The sequence below is a fragment of the Drosophila innubila genome (assembly GCF_004354385.1).
Source record: "Drosophila innubila isolate TH190305 chromosome 2R unlocalized genomic scaffold, UK_Dinn_1.0 1_C_2R, whole genome shotgun sequence".
Lineage (NCBI taxonomy): Eukaryota > Metazoa > Arthropoda > Insecta > Diptera > Drosophilidae > Drosophila > Drosophila innubila.
The window spans coordinates 15,836,875-15,854,477 of NW_022995374.1; the positions used below are offsets into that span (position 1 = coordinate 15,836,875).

A 17,603-nucleotide genomic window follows, 5' to 3' on the forward strand; every position below is an offset into this window, starting at 1 on the left:
ATTTACATACGGGAACTTACATCGGAAAAACGTATCCTGGAACGTTTTTACGTAAATTGCCTCAGCTTCCGTTGGCGCTTATTGCTATCCATAAATTAGAATCCTTCGCAAAGGGAATTACCCCATAGAGTACAGAGTGCCAAAAGCAAACGTCTAGACCCAAAACGAACTCTTATTTCTTCCATCTTTCTTTTTTTTCCTTTGATCACAGCTTCTTAATATGCACAAGATTTTCAATACAAAAAAAAAAAGAAAAAAATATGACGTTAGACCCCAACCCCTATGTATAAGCATATTTGTTTACGCGTCAATTTTGATTTATGTGCGGCATAATTCTAGGCGTTATAAACTGTTTCTGACAACCTCTTTCGATTTGCATTCTCCTCCCCCGCCTTCTGTGCTCCTCCCTCATATCCCTTTTAACAATCCTGTCAAATAGCATGATTTTAAGTTGAGGTTCTATTTCGTGTTCGTATTCGGGTTTGGGTTCGTATATGTAAATGAATTATGGATAGTACGTGTTGTGTATGCCTATTACTTAACATTTGACGTGGGTCTCCTTCATTTACTTATGCTAATTAGCTTTAACTAACCGAGAAATCTGTTGCCCGGTTTTTCATTAAACCTATCCTTAAACCAATTAAATAAGAATATATTATATTTAATTAAATTAACAGCTAAGATGTCTAAAGTTAAAGAATAAACTGAAGAAATCAGGCAATAACAATTTTTTGAATGAAAATTTAAGCTTAGTTCCTAATTTACGTAAGCAATTCGTAGTCCTTAAGAACTCTTTCCAAATTAAGCTAAATTTTTGAATAGTATAGTTTTAACAAAAAAATAATTTTATTTTATTATTAAATTTGCTATTGTACCCATATCTATATTTTTTCCAACAATTTAGACTTGAAAAGCTGTCAGTAGGTAAAACTATTATTTTCTTTTATAAGTTATATAATCTTAAATTTATTTTTTAAAAATATAGCTCCAGGTTATCAGATTTTAATTACAGCTAAGGACGTTGAAGTATGTTTTATGGGCTGTTGTCTCAATTTTATCACATGATATTTTCCTCAGTGAACGCACAAGCAATAGAAAATGTGGCATCGTGTGTGGCAACGATGACAACAAAAGATACACCCAAGATATACAAAGATACAATATTTGAAAACCCTTATCAATCGCAATTGCCTCACTGTCTGCAGATGCTGTACTTGTTGTTGTTGTTGTTGGCTTTGAAAAAAAACGAAAAAGACGAAAGAAAGAGAAAAAAAGGAAAAATCGAATTGCATTTTCGCATTTGTATTTGTAGTTTTTCCCCTAACGTATTTATAGTTGCAGTGAAAAGCGTTCAACATAAAATGAAAACGGGAAAATTCTTGTCAGAATTACTTCGACTTAAGCCCAGAAATATTTGGCTATTATTAGAAGCGTTTTCTATTTACTTCAATGAACGAATAAAAGTCGTTTTTCCTAAAGTTATAGCGTCGATATTGAAGCAATAAGATGCAGTTGTATTTTCAATACATCATTTCTGAATATTAAATTTTGATTAAAGATCAATTCTATCCTGTTTTCTGTATAATCCATCTCAAATATGATTTCTAGAATCTTTCCGTTCAATAACATCCGATTTCTCAGGTTATATCTATTTTTATTTAATAGTTCTTGCTTGCGATCTCTGAATAAAAAGAACACAGGATCGAAATAATACTCTTGATAGTTAAGAAGAAAAACTTTAACAATCCAATTTCCAATTCTGCCGTTCGCTTTCAACAATTGAACCAAAATGTTGACAAGTGCATTGAAACTGCTTTTTTGTCTGCTTTTTCTTCTTCTTCCTCCTTTTTTTTAAAGCACTTTACTAAAAGTTGACAAAAAAATGTGTCGCGCACTTTGGCGAAAAAATAGAAAAACTTGAAACTAATTTCAAAAACTTTACGCTTGGAGGCTGGAAACGGAAAAAAAGCGCAGCGAACAACAAACAAGCTACAAAAAATTGATTGCTGGACAGATCGACTGACTGACTGACTGACTGACGAACTGACAGAGTGAAGGACGGACTTGCAACGCATTGGGGAGCAATGTCAAAACAAATGTTACACCAAAGACGCTGAAAGAGAGAAAGAGATGGAGAGTGAGAGGCATAGAAAGGGGGAGAGAGAGTGAGAGGCAGACGCGACGGCGGCGCTTTTTTATGTTGCAAGAGCCGACGCCCGCTTGCCTGCAGCTGTGATTTGCAGTTGTTGCTGTTGTTCCAAGTATTTGTTCCCAGCAAATAAAGCGTCGCTCTCGCTCTCGCTCCCACTCTTGCACTGTTGCTCTTCTGTTTGCCTCTCTTTCACTCTCTCTTTGATTTACACAAGCAAACGGTGTTGTTGTTGCCGTCGCTGTGTGCGGCACATGTTGCCTGCGGTTTGTGTGCGTGTGTGTGAGTTAATGGAATACTCCATTGAACATAATGCGTAACAACAACAACAAGTACAACTGCAGCTACAACATGTAAGAGTTCGTGTTGCTTTCGTGTTGTGTCTCGTGCCGTGATTAAAGTCTAAGCCTGCAGTAGAAACAAAAATTGCAATCGAGAGCACTAAAATAATTTTTGGTAGATCGCTCGAGATCGACATCTGTGAGCTCGAATGCCTGTGCGCCTCTCTGGCGCCTTAGCGCAAAGAGCACTGGAAGCAGCGGTAGCAAATTCTAAGCTTCATCTTACAAATAAATTGGCAGGTTACTTTTTAATTTCGCCTGTTTCCCCTGTCTATTGCTACTGGTGATAATCCACTCACCCCCATTTAACCAATCTCCTTCCCCCTTTTAACAGTGGGCAAACAGACAGTAGAAGAAGAAGCGGCAGCAGCAAAGCTCAAAACTGCAGCTTCATTAGCGAGGGTTGCTCTTTGCCTTGCACACATGTGTTTATGTATTGTGTCTGTCTGTCTATGTGTGTGTGCACTAGATTTTTATTATTATTTTCTTTATTGTTTAGCGCGTTATAATTGGGGTGCTAAGGGGTTCCCCTCTGACAGGACTCACAATGCATGCACTCGCCTGGAAGACCTAAATTCTTTCATTTTCTTTCCTTTTTTTTTCTCCCTTGTTGTTGTTGCAACGGCAGAGCCCTTATGCATGTGTGTATGTGTGTGGGATCAGAAGAGCTTAGCTGTTATCATGCGAGGTGAACAAGTACATATTTCAGACAGGCTGGCCAACTTTTAAACACTCGTGTGGGGAAAGTAGAGCAGAGAAGACAGATAATTTATAAAAATATACCAATTAGCATTAAGAATTAGTTGCTAAGCGTAATATAGCCAAAATATAAATACAGGTATTAATCACGAAATATTATATCTATTATCAGGGACTAACACCGGAACTGGTTCCGGAACCGTCAATCGAAACTAATCGTTTCATTTTTACTATCGGAACTAAAACCGTTACCGAAATAGAATCTCTGTCAAGAACCGAATACCGGTTGTGGTAAATTTGCTACCTCAAAGAGTTGACCAACTTCCAACAGTCATAACTTGTTCAAAACTGAGCCGATTTTCAAGCGGAATGTCATTTTAAACATGGTTTGGCATCTTAATTTACTGTGCATTTAAATTTTTATCATCCAGCAAATTTGATATTTTTTTGATACTAAGCTTCTATCATCTAATTTTCCATACTTACCCCTTGACATTTTTTCTAAAATTTTGATTTCTCATAACTTTATCAAAAATAAACCGATTTTCAAGCGGAATGTCATCTTGATCATGATTTGGCCTCTAAATTGATTCTGCATTTAAATTTTTATCATTTAGAATATTTGATATTTTTTCGATTCTAAGCCACCTTTTATTCAGTTTTTAATGCATACCCTTTGACATTTTTTTTCGAAAACTTTGATCTCTCATAACATTATCAAAACTTAACCGATTCTCAAGCGGAATATCACTTTGATCATGATTTGGCCCCCAAATAGATTCTGCATTTAAATATTAATCATCTAGAAAATTTGATATTTTTTGGACCCTATGCCCAATTTTTCATACGTTCAAAACATTTTTTTGCTCTAGGTCTAGCTATTTATTTCGATGTCATATTTATTTTTAAACGATATCTTAACATTTTAAAATGTTTCAAAATTGATTTGTTGTACCGTTACGTACCGGTACTGATACCGGAACCGAGACAAAAAAACTGAAATAAAACCTTTTACAGAAATAGTTATTTCGGGATGTACCGGAACCTAAACCGTAACCTATATTTGTTTCGATATGATTCTCTGATTGTTATTATTTTATTAAATAATTCTATCTATCTACTTATCTGTCTATCTATATAGGCTCACATGTTTTATTAAACGGCATAATAATGCTATTACTGTTTTTTCTTCCTGTATTATTACGAACTCACTTTACATACAAATCCCTTAGGCAATAATGGGAAACACCTGAGGAACTCTTTACTTATTTTTATATTTAAAGATCCGAAGCAAAACACATTCCAACTTTTCCAACTCCTTGGTTAATGTGTTTCTTCTGCTAAGTCTTCTTCTATTTGTTGCTGGTTAAACATTAGGCTTAAGCTTTAATTGTGCAGCGTTGCCAGCTGTTTGAAAACTTACGTTGCTGAGGGAGAGGTGGGAGGTGCAAAAGTTTCACCGTCTGGCCACATTGTGCAGCATTTTATTTGTAGCAAGCACGCCTTGGGGCACAATAAAATGTTTAATAAATTGCAAAGTGCGCCGAAAGTGGCAACAACGAAAGAAGTAGCTAAAGGAAGAGACAGCAAAGAATGCCGCAGAATGGGGCAAGTTGGAGTTGTTCTCTGAATACACACACACACATACACACACACACACACACACACAAGCACATATTCTAATGAAGTTTAAGTGGAAAAGCATACAAATACGCATGGTAGGCGTTGGCGAATGTGGGCGTGGCACTCATTGGCATGCGACGCACGTAAAATGTATTGAATAATTACATTGGGCCGCCTAACGGCATACGAAATGAAGCCGACAAGTGCCTGGCCGTACCGGACATTGGCCAAAGGTTGCCCCACCACCGTACCACCGTTCCAACTGCCACGCCCCCTCCGAATGAGCCATAATGAGCGCCAGTTTGTTGCCGCAGGCATTGAAAATTTGTGCGCCGCAGGAAGTTTTTTGTATGTGCCCCCATCGATGGATGAGATTGATGTATATTTACAAAAGGCCCCCCCAAAAATGCATTTCTACTGAAAATTGAAATTCGCTAGAACAACAAGAAAAACAACAGCAACAACAACAACAATATAATCACGATGTTAATCATGATGAGCATTGAAATCGAAATTCAATTGGTGTCCGGTGTTGAGGGTGAGGGTGAGGGTGAATCGGTGTCGTCTCTACGGATCCTACGGGCAACGAAGGCCGTTGGCCTCGTAAGTAGTGATAAAGTATCAATCAAAATGCGTGCGGTCATAATCATAAAATTACAATGAAATTTACGAATGCAACTGCTCAGGTTTAGGTTCAGGTAGAGGTAGAGGTAGTGGTAAGAAAGAGCCATCAGGCAACAGGCGGCAGGCAGCAGGCAGCGTGCAACATGCGGCAGGCAACAGCTGCCATTGGCGGCGGCGTCGACTGTTCTGAAGAGGCGTTGAAGATGGGAAACGGTTACCAGAAACACCAGAAAAAAATATAAAAATACAAAAGATGATTTATCAATGCTAGTGAAGGAGCGGGACAGAGGGGATGCTGGATAGGAAGTGCGGTAGAGAAAGAGAGACAGAGAGAGAGAGAGAGGAAAGGGGGGCCCCATACAAATTGGATAACTTGAAGCGATTACAAATCTTGAACATTGGTCACATTCACTGATGCCCCATACAGAGAATGAAATGTGAATGTGAATTTGGAGAAACAAAAAAAAAAAGAGAGAGAAAGAGAGAAATATCTACAAAGAGAAAACGAGTCTAGGGATTTAAAAATACATCGAAAAATCAACAAGTTTAAATTCAAATCGATAATACTTTCTACGATTAATCGAGATATTTAAATCGATTTTCATGAAAAATCGATAAATATTATAAATATTTTTCATTTAAATTTCAAACTGTCTAACTTTCTTAAATCTTCGCCTAAATGAAAATTTTATCATTAATTGGCTTCTATTTTTATTCTGCATAATTTCTTTTCGCCACTTTTTCAAGAAAAGTGTAACTCGATGTATTATTTACCGATTGATCGACAGTTCGATTCATAAAAATCATGTTAAGATGTAAATTAAAGCTTAAACTTAAATAGGGAATATATATACATAGATAGATAAAGGGTTAAAAATGAAAGTTTAACTAAAATTTAAATTATTTAAAGAATTATTTAGAATTATTAAATAGTTTAAGCACAGAATGTGAGGTTTGTGTTTGCTCCAGTATAAATACTTAAATCTGAAGAGAAGTCTATTAAGTTGTTTGATTTGCTGTTGTTATTGTTATATCTATAAGATAATCAATTTATTAGTATTTCTTTAATCTAGACAAAGGTAAAACACTAAAAGAAATGTTATTTAAATATTTAAATGGTCTGCTCCCATTTGACCATTGTTCATGCAAAATTGATCAAAATTCACTTCGAATTTTTGACAAATTTGACACATATTGCAGTATGAAGAGGGTTAAGAAGAGCGTGTGGCTGGGGGAGAGCACCTGTTTAGCACCTGCGTCCAGAGAACACTGTCAATATTTAACTTTTAATTTATTTAAAATCAATTTTGCAAAATTGAAGCGTAGCCAAGGAAGGAAAAGGATAAACAAAATCTTCAAAGTGAAAAATCCTGCATAATTTAATTGTCTTGTTGTCGGTGTTAGTTAATCTGTCTGTTTGTCTGACTGACAGTATGTCTGTCTGCCTTGTTGATTGTCTGTCTGTCCGTCTGTCTTGTATCTGGCATCTTGTTCTTGTAGATACATTTCATTTGTTCATGCTCATGGTGCAACTTTAGCTGTTTGTACTTTCTAGTCCTGCCCCACGGCAATGCTGCAACTCGTCTTTAATCCACATGCTATTGCCACAGACAGGTGCCCTTGGCTGCCATCTGACAATGGATTGCTCCATACATATAAATGCATTTATATATGTATATATATTTATTTCGGAGTCTGGTTGGAGTTTTGCGGTTCATGTTCATCGTTTGCCAACCACAATTACAGTGTTTGCTTAAAGTTTTATTACTGCTGGTCTTCTGGTGTTCATGGTATTCTGGTGTTCTGGTGTTGAGCACCGTAACCGTGACAGTTATTCCATGTTTTGACTACTTTATTGAAATCACTTCAAGTTGCGAGTAGTATCTTAAAGTTTCGTTTAAAGTTGTATTTAAATTGAACGAATATGAAATTCAACTAACTATAAATTACCTCAATTTTGTAATTGTTATAAATAAAATTATTCAGAGTTATTGAAAGCATATACCCAATATTAAATGTAAATTCTACATTGTAGAAGAACAGCAGAAATAGCCACAATTATAGATTCATGTGTTGCTCTATATTTGAAAATATGTGTCTTAAAGTTAACATAAATAAATAAATTAGAAAACTTAAGTAGTGACAAATTATAATATAGGATAGAAACTGGATAGGAACATACAAATGAGCTCAAAATAAAATTAAGAGATTTAAGATGGAAAGAAGAAGATAAATACTGTCTGAAATCAACCCTTCTATTTACCCCTTTATAAATCAATTGAATAAAAATGTTCTTCGGCCAAGCGAGTTAAAATTTTGTATTTATAGATTTTATTGTAAATTTATGTGTTATTTAAGGCATTCACAATTGAAGCCATTACATTGTAAGATTTGAAAACTATTCAATACAAATTGACGACTGTCTGGAGACATGATTGAGGATTGTGGAGATTTCAGGCCGGTGTGGGGGTGGGGGACCCCTGCCGAAAACCCATTTGAGAAAAAGAAACTTTATACACAAATCCATTAACATTAGATCGAATGCGGCACATTAAATGGTAATAAAGTCGAACTTGAAAAAAAAAATAAATAGAGAGGAGAGTTCTTGGAGAGGGAGTAATTTGAATTTACAATGATCCAAATGAACCAGAGTTCTGTTGAGATCTACGAAAATGTCTCAAGATGGAACCTCAACGACACATGCGATGGCTACAGCTGATAAATTCATTAAAACCGGACCGAAAGTACGACGACTTGAGGGATAGCTGAAAGGGGAGGGAGGGACGGTTAGGGGGCGGGGAAACCGGACCGAAAGATATCAACTGAAATTCAATACCTTCAACGGGGGATGTTGCATTGTAATTTCTTTCCCTCTTCCTCCCTTTTTTTATCTCTATCTCTCTCACATGGTAGTTGCTATTATTGATGTTGCCTAGTGTCACTAATGTTGTTGTTTTCGTTGTTGTTGGTGTTATTGTCGTTGTTGTTGTTGTCATGCGGGGTTTCAGTTGCAGCTCTCGAAACTTATCACATACTCGCAGCTCAAATGATGTTTTTTTTTTACCCCTACTCCTCTTAACAACTACTATAATCATTTTTTTTTTCTTTCATACCCTGTAATCTTTGAGTTTTGAAAATTGGTATACATATAGTTTTATATGCAGTTCAACTATACTGAAAGTTTTAACATGATCGATTTTTAAATAAAGAATTTATTTAATAAACCAATTTACTTCATGAAGATCAGAAAAAAACAGTTTTAACGCCATCTACCGTGATTTCCTATAATTGTGATAATAAAATATGTACTTAAGCGCAATTATTTTTAAAAGGTATCTCAGCTCAAACTACAGGGCATCTCACTGTCGGTCAATTTTGACTTTAACGTATTCACGTTTTTTTTTTTGGCTTCAACATTGATACAATCTGAGAATGTAGCTTCTATGGCCTGCCATGTGTGTGTGTGTCTATAGAGTTTATTCTAACAATTTTCCGTTAATGCACAGCAACGGGTGTCGTTAGTTTCCCCTGAGGGGGGGGGGGGGTTGGGTGGAGGAGGGGGGGCTGGGCAACAGGACACACGGTCGAAGGGCAAAGGCTGTGGACTGTGGCCAATTGTTGTTTGGCTTCTTTGACCAACAAAAATTGACTCTGGTCGCAATCGTTAGAATGCTTTCCTTCATCTCCAATGCCAAGTTAATAAATTCAAATTCACTTGAAAATTTCATTTACGAATATTAAATTTCAAAAGGGGCCTTAGTCAAAAGAAATGCCATAGATTGAATAGAATGCAGAAGAGTAGAGACTAGAGGGGGAGTGGGAGGAGCAGGGGGAAGTACATGAGCTTGGTGGGCGTGTGCCAAGCGGTTGCTCCCTTCTCTCTCTCTCTCTCACTTTCTGAGTCTCAACAGGAGCATTTACATATGAATAGCTGCTGCAAATCGAATGAAAAGCGAAGAGCCGTAGACCGTGCCGTATTTCGAGCCGGAGTCGGAGTCGGAGTCCACATGACGTGTGTGTGTGTGTGTTCCATAGGAGCACTCATAGAACCTTCGCTTTCTCTGTCTTCCCCTTCCTCTCTCGCTCTGCAATTGCCAGTGAAGTATTAATGGCAGCATTTGAATAACAATGCAGCAGCCACCAATGTCGTTGGCGCCGGGATACCGACAACAACAACAACAACAAGAACGAAAGCAACAACGGCAAAGTTTTCAGTCAGAGCTACACCTCCAGCTATGGGACAAGTGCTGAAAGACAGAGGGGAACAGGGAGTGGGGGAATTGAGGCGGGGTGACAACTGCCAGCGACAAGTGGCCCAAAGTGCAAAGGCCAATTTGTGATGCATTTGGTCAGGTGTCAGGTGGCGCCACCAAGCGGACATTATTTTAAATTGCTTGGTAGCTATCTAGCTTTACTCAGTTTTCAGTATGTCAAGGCTTGGTTCCAAATAAAAGTAGATAGTTGGACTGTTCAACTAAATTTCCAGATTCATTAAAATCTCAAAAAATCTTAGGCATGTTCTTAAACAAAGATGATTAATTTAAATTGAACGGATCTTTGGAAATCTGCATAGGCAAAATTCAAGGATGATTTATAAAACTAGTACATATAACACAGGTCTAAGAAATATACTTTAAATTTAAGATAAATATATGTATGTGTAAAGATTTAAACAGATCGTTTAATCGACTTGCAGACTTTAAAGATAATGTAATAAACAAAAAACAATAATATAAAAATGTTATGGTCTTAAAATCTTCAGCTAAGCACCTAAAGCTCAAAATAAAAAAATACAAAATCAACTCTAATAGGTAAGATTCCAAGTCAAACTTATTTAATTATCTTGAGATCTGTGATAAAACCTGTGTTAATGCATTTAATTTCCAATTGGACGCTTGTGTTATTAGTGTCTCTTCACATTGCCACATTCAACAGACGCCGCAGAAAGATCAACAAAAATATATGAAGAGAAATAAACTCTCAAGACTTGCAGGTTGGGTCAGTTGATTTCTCGGAACATTCGGGCGTTATAATGAGCATTGAAAATTCAACAGAATTTTGTTGGTCAAAGAAGGAAGAAGCTCGTATTCTTTGTGGACTCTAAGGAGATAAACTGAACTCAACTGAAATATGCAAACGTCATTCGGATGCCGTTAATTATGGTTGTTCCTGATTGGAAGAACACCAACCGGGTTATTCCTTTGGATTCGTCTCCGTAAAACGAGTCAACCCGTTGAAATTTGTCAAAAGATTGTTATACAATAGTTTCTACATTATTATGGAAAATATCACACGATCTGATGGAAAATTAAAGTCATTATTACATTCAAGGTGGCTGGGATTGTAGAAAAGTAAAGAAGGTTACGATTTTGATCCATTATTTGCAAAACTTTAGCGTATTTTCGATATGTGTCAGAACACAAAAAAATTATCGAGCATTCATGCTAAAACTTGAAATTGTAAAATTCTAATTACGATGTTGCAGTTTCCGGGAATTATTTTAGCATCGATTGTCATATTACTGCCTGGTAAATATTATCCCTATTTCATTGTAATTCATAAATTCTGAGTATATGCGTCATTCTGATAGGATTGAAGAGTCAGTGTGTTGACTGCAATTATCTTTGGAATGGCAAATGTGATACAAATGAAACGGGATATTTTTGTGCAATGGGCGCCAGTATAAATGAGAAAATTTTAAAACCGGAGGATTATTTGACCAGTACACCAGATCCCTTCAATCTATACTCCGAGTGTGTGCCCTATCCTTACGAGCTAAGTAAGAAAAGTAATAACTGAAAAATCTCATATTATTAAAGGATTTTTATCAAGCTTATGTACAGGATTATTGTTGTTTCTGGTCACAGAAAGTTGGCTGTCGGCTGACGTTACACCCTGATAAGTTTCAATTTGGTAATCCAACAAGACACTGTAAAAAGTGTAGGAGTAGATGTCCATGTGACAGTCGCGGTGAATCCCTACAACCCCTGACCTGGTGTACACTATGTATTCTTTCGATTATGTTAGTGCGATTTTTTTGAAGAAAATTTTATTGTAATTTAAAGTATTTTTTCCAGAGTTATTGTCCAGTAATGTTTGTCGCGTAGCTTTGAAATGTGTTTAACCCAGAACTGTAACTATAAAAATATTATATTAAAATATATATTTTCGCCATTTTATTCGATTTGAGTTAAGAGTTTTTTTTTTAGGACAGCGTGAAATGAAACACTATGTGGGATTTTCAGTGAACTTGAACCGAAAACAATAAACGGAAATGAGAATTGTGTGTGAGAAATGGAATACGAATAGTGGAGGCAAAAAATTTAAATTCTATTGTATTTTTTTTTCGTTCTCAGTTATTTGTTTATGTTCTGTTATAGTCCGTGGTCAGTTTTTCAGTTTTATGGACTGTTTATTTTGACAGTGCTGAGAAACCAGCTGAAAAATTGCAGTTTATTGAAAAGTAGTTAAAGGGATTGAAAGGGAATGAAATACAACTATATAGTATTATTTATGCATGAAACTTGTTGAGTGAAACAGAAGGGATGAAAATTCAATAAAACATTTATAACGTCTTTGTTTAAGTAAATATTCAACTGTTTAAGCAATTTTTTTGTAATATTAAAATTTCCAATTTAAATTGAAATAGATAAAAACGAAGAAAAATGCATCTAAACTTTATGGTGGAATTCCAGCTGGAGTTTACTTTATTAAACTGAAGAGTATCTTTCAGTAAAGCAAACTTAAACAGATCTTAGATATATAGCATAGAAAATAACCGTTTAAGGATGACAACTTAAGTATTGTTAAAAATCAAATGTTACACATATATGACAGCAAGGCTGATGGATTATTCACCCCAGAGAATTCATTTGATAAATGTTTCTTTTTATCGTACAGATATTAATGTTTTAATAGTTTATTGAATTTTTCTAATTTATAGAGTGTTTATTTTCCCGGACTGACAACTGTCATCCAAGTGAAGTACCGCAAATCGTTACACTCTCAACATCAGCTCGATGCTTCAACTCGAGTTGCTGTCTTAGACTTAAACGCAATCTAAGGACCAAGTCCAATAATATGTCAATCTCGAACATTGGCTAAATGGCACTACACATTGTACTTTCTGTTGTTGTTGTTATTGGGGGACATCTAATGAAATTAAATGTATCAAAGACAGACAACCAACAAATGCAACAGAAGCTGTGAGTTCTCAGTTGGAGTTGAAGCTTGAAATTGTGAACTGACCAATACACTTGAGTGATTGAACATCAGGAGAGAAGTTCAGAGGCTGGGATGGGAGAAAGGAAAGAAGGAAAGAAGGAAAGGAGGAGGCAGTGGGGCAGTAAGTGAGAGAATGTCCCAAGACTGTAAGGTACGTGACTAGGAACATTATTGTTTGCTTATCTACACTTAATTGCTTCTGGCTACACTTAATAATATGGTATTGCACACATTCTTACAAACACACACACACACACACACACACACACACACACACACACACACACACATACACACAAGAGGCACAACGTCATCGTCATCGTCTTCGACTCATTGTGGTGGCCGTGGCAAAGTTCTCTGTCCGCCTCCTGCTACAACTTGTCGTCGTCGTTGTCAAGGGGGAGGTAGCTAGGTAGTTAGAGCAGATAGAGAGAGAGAGAAAAAAAGAGAGAGGGGGAACAGGGGGGCATGTGCAGAGCCGCCTTGGCCGCATTGTTTGTTCGAGTTTTTCACTCAGCGTTGGTCGTCGTCATCATCAGCAATTCTTTCCTCTTCTTCTTTCATTTTATTCAACTCGAGATTTGTTGCACCATAAAAAGGGCTTCTCGGAGATTTCATGTTGTGGCTACCACATCCATGCCCCATTCCCAGACAAGTCATGACAGCAACGAGCTGGACTATTTGATGTCCGTTCTTCGTCTTCTTCTTTTTTTTCTCTTCTCTTCTCTTCTTTTCTTTCAATTTTGTAGCATGAAAAATTTCATTGGAATTGGTTTTTATTGTGGGCTTGTTTTGATGGATTTTTCGGTAGGTACAAATTGTATGCCGCTAATGGAGTATGTGGCACTTGTCCGTGTCTCTCTGTCTCTGTCTCTGTCTTTGTGTGGGTAGCTGAGTAGATTTTGTGGGGTTTCGATTTCGTTATTCTTTTCCGACAAGGATCATTAACTCAAAAAAAAAAAATCCAAAAAGAGGTGTCAGTTACTCTAAGGCAACATATAAAAAGGTTATACTAGAAGGAAAGTCTATAAATTGGCCTATATGAATAGTGGAAGTAATGAGAAATTTGCTTCTTTTTATTAAGGTCGCCATATTATATGAATCTCTTGATCCGCACACAGGGGCGTATTTAGAAAAATTAATTTATTTAACTTAATGCACAATTTGAGAAAAATATAAATAATGCAATATCTTAATGATTGCATAATTTAATTATTGTGAAGTGGTTATCGCAAAAAATACCTGTTTTTCCGGTGTTTGAATTTAATATTAAATTATAATCTTCATTTTGTATCTGTTACTTTTCGTATAAACTTTTAATGCCGTCTAGTTTAATTTAATGCTCATTAGTTGATTTTAAACCTTCGAGTCGAGCAAACGCATATTCGGAAAAAAATGATTTTAAAATTTTGGAAGGCGAAAAACCTGCATCAATCTCTTCTTCCTATATCGTACATCTCGTTCTTCAGCGTAGCTCTTTTTCGACTTAACATAAATAAGGATAAATATGTGCGTGTCTCACCATACTCCTTTGTGCCTGGAATTCTGCAATATTTGTATCAAGTATTATGCGTTATTAATTTTCCCTTGGTCTCTCCGGTAAAGACAGCTACAGGAATCTTTGTCATGTCCACAATCATAGCATTCACCATCTTCATGCGTCAAAAACTGGTCAGGATCATACAAAATATTATCGTTGTGGATGAGATCTTTGTGCGTCTTGGCAAAAAGTTGAATTATCATCGCATTTTTTGGTTCAATTTTTGTATGTCGATGGGAATAGTGATATACTACGTGAGCAGTTTGTGTTTCGGTTTTTATCTTGTGCGAAATGACATAAGTTGGGAAATCGTTCATTTGCTTGTGAGCATTATTCTACCACATCTGAACATGCACATAATGCTATTGATATACATCTGCATAACACGCTTGGTGAAGAGGCGATTCAGCATGATCAACGAGGTAAGTAGACTTAACAATTTAATTAACACCTGTAACTCAGTGACAACAAGCGTTAGTGACCAAAAGATCGGTGAAGAAATATCAAACTGTCGAAGTTAATTACTGACAAAGACGAACATTTTTTTCACAGATTCTCCAGGACATTCTAGATGCCTATAAAGCGCATAACACCGTCTTGGAGATATCGTCAATGCATACGGTGGTTAATGTTACCTCGATCGTACGCCAGGTTCCTGAGAATGCCATTAAACATGTATCCACCATACAAAATCTCTTATGCGATGTTTGCCAAACTATCGACGAGTATCTCAGCTATAATTTGTTGATTGTTATAACTGTATTGGGTTGCAATACCGTGTTTGAATACTATTCTTTAAAATCGGCTAAGACATTTGATATTACTGAGTTTAATTTTTTTATAATTGAAGTTGCGTTCTCAATTCTGCTCATATTTCTTGTTGTGGAGGTTGGAAGTAGTACTATTAGTAAAATCAGTACTACCACCGATATTGTCCCAAAGATTCTTAATATAACCGATGATCTGGAAGTAAGGGATCGCCTGTTCCGTCTATCCACACAGTTGACTCTTCGGAAAGTCAGATTCACTATCTCAGAACTGTTTAAATTGGATCGTAGTCTTTTAGTAGCGGTTTGTATGACAATAACATATAGTAATGGTTCAAATTCAAATTTTTGTTCTTTTATAATTGCAGATAATTGGCAGTGTCGCCTATTTTATTTATAAAATCGATTCTCAGGTTTTAAATTAGTTTAATATATTTAAATTTTGTATAATTTATTTTTCTCTTTCGTTGCAATTCACAATTACCAAAAGTGTTCTTTTTATTGTTAAAATTTAAGTATTTAATTATATAAATTTAATAAAATTGTTTGTTATTTTAAAAGTATGCTTTTTATTTTTTAACAGACTTGTTTTTTGGGATTTATATATATGTTTTATCTTCAAAATAAAATTTTTCACGTTTTGTTTGAACTATTTTTTTTGTCGTCAAACAACTTGTTCTTCTCAGATGAGTTGATTGCAAATGTTGATCCTAAACTTTAGATTCGAACAAACGTCTATTCGAAGACAAAATAGTAGCTCTATTACCTCTATTTCGACTTAAGATAAATAAGAGCTTCATAAAATTACGATTAAAATAATATGTATGGTATGTTAATTCTACTATTATCGACATAATTAATACGACAGTCTGCGCTTGTGACGAAAAAACCGCGAAGTAAGCAATAATACAGAATATAATGAAAAATCCAAACTTGTTTTATATTAGCAAAATGCATCTTATAACAATTTGAATAATAATAACAAAGTCAAAAAAGCGAAGCGTAGAAGGCAAACATTTTTTTAAAATTTCTTGATCTAAAAACTAGATTATTTTATTATTTATTATTTTGATCACATTTTTCGCAGTTTGGCTATTGTTATGAATTTATTTCTTAAAATGAAGTTCAAGCTTAGTAATGAAATCAACAGTTTCTTTACTATTGAAATTGTGATCGCAGTTTTGTTTATAATTCTTATTTTGGAGGCCAGCAGTAAAACCATTGATAAAAGCAGCAGTACCGGCGCAATTGTTCCAAAGATTCTTAGAATGAAAGTTTTTCTTCTAACTGTCATTGCAATCTTCATACTTAAATACACCACATTGATTTCAAGTTCGATTCATCATATCCAGTTCGGTTATATTTTACCTATTTGCCACGCCTTCTTTTGTGGCATGCAACGAATGTTAATAACAGTCTTTCGGTGCAAAATACACGCACAAAATCAAACCACACGTAACATCTTTTACTCTTGGACAGTTTACCCCTCCTCGTACTGTTACCCTCATCCTCATTCTCACCCTCTTTCTCTATTCCCCCCGGTTGAGCGCTCTTTTCTCTCAGTCATCAATCTTGAGTGCTAATTGTTACGAGTTTTCCACCCCTCCCTTCTACGTATTTTTCCTTGCCTGTTTTGGACAATTTCTCAGCTATGGAAACTGGAAAATTCCTCACAGTTGTGCTGTGAATAGAACTCAAAATGACAATTGCTAATTTTGGTGATTCGTTTTTTTCTCTCTCTCTCTCTCAATCTTCTCTGCCCTATCGGTAGCTGCAATTAGGGGGCGTGTCACCGCCCGGAAGTGCGTGACTTGCAATGGTTGACGCCCATGAACTGTCTTGAGCATGTGTGAGTGTGTGTAAGTAGTATATGTGTGTAAATTGGAAAATGCCAGTGGGAAAATGTGATTGTGTTGAAAAACTCAAATAATAGAACCAATAAACATTTCATTGATAGGACTCAGCATATGCCAAAATTTCAACTCAAACCCAGAAAAAGAAAACTCCCTACAAGGCCCCCATTCCACAGTTCTAATAACATATGGATCCAAGGCGCTTGGAAGAGTTTTCCTTTCGGATTTGAGGGAGTAAGTTCCAGAAATAAACCGGATATTATTGTTGCTGTTGCTTTTCTTTTGGTTCTCAAACATTTCTCTACATTTCAACTTCAATTGTTTGGCATACAAATACTTTACCAATAGTTCTTGACATTTCGCCGGAAATACAATGCCAAAGGAGTGTAGCTAAAGTGAGACAGCATCAATATGCCTCTCTTACTCACTCTCTCACTTCATATTAGTAATTTAACGTCTTTTAGAGTCACAGTTCAAAATGTTGTTTTAGTTTTCCATACCTGCAATAAAAGAAAATAAATTATTTAACTTTTGTTTGCATAAAAGGAGAATTATAGGCAAAGAAAGAGAGGAGAGATAGCTATAGAGAGTGTGAGGGAGTGCATTGTTGTTCCATTCCACGTTCCAACTTTCTAGTTGTTCACCTGGCCAGACATCTGTGTGTCGCAATCAAAACAAGAACAATAAGCCAGACCTTCCCCTCTCTAGATTGGCCATACTTCTCCCCAATGCCCCCTCGTAATCCCACGCAAGTCCTGGCGATTAACCGAACCGCACTGAAAA

At 36.0% G+C, this 17,603-nt stretch overlaps 3 protein-coding genes across 5 annotated transcripts in view; 2 read left to right on the top strand and 1 right to left on the bottom strand.

The window, feature by feature from the left end:
• The window catches only part of LOC117783021 (zinc finger protein jing), a 158,781-nt gene that overhangs the window by 12,712 nt on the left and 128,466 nt on the right, over positions 1-17,603 (bottom strand). The window lies entirely within an intron of this gene.
• LOC117785699 lies at positions 10,725-11,615 on the top strand. Of its 3 annotated transcripts, none has more exons than XM_034623887.1 (3): positions 10,725-10,964; positions 11,027-11,215; positions 11,280-11,364. In XM_034623887.1, the coding sequence occupies exons 1-3, from the start codon at positions 10,913-10,915 to the stop codon at positions 11,333-11,335; spliced, it is 297 nt and encodes a 98-aa protein (XP_034479778.1). In that variant the 5' UTR covers positions 10,725-10,912; the 3' UTR covers positions 11,336-11,364. The 3 variants fall into 3 exon arrangements, with proteins under 3 accessions (XP_034479778.1, XP_034479777.1, XP_034479776.1); XM_034623886.1 differs by having other exon boundaries at positions 11,027-11,224; positions 11,280-11,357; XM_034623885.1 differs by having other exon boundaries at positions 10,741-10,964; positions 11,269-11,615.
• LOC117785697 (putative gustatory receptor 28a) lies at positions 14,508-15,428 on the top strand. Its single transcript, XM_034623882.1, has 3 exons — positions 14,508-14,622; positions 14,753-15,271; positions 15,336-15,428. The coding sequence occupies exons 1-3, from the start codon at positions 14,551-14,553 to the stop codon at positions 15,390-15,392; spliced, it is 648 nt and encodes a 215-aa protein (XP_034479773.1). The 5' UTR covers positions 14,508-14,550; the 3' UTR covers positions 15,393-15,428.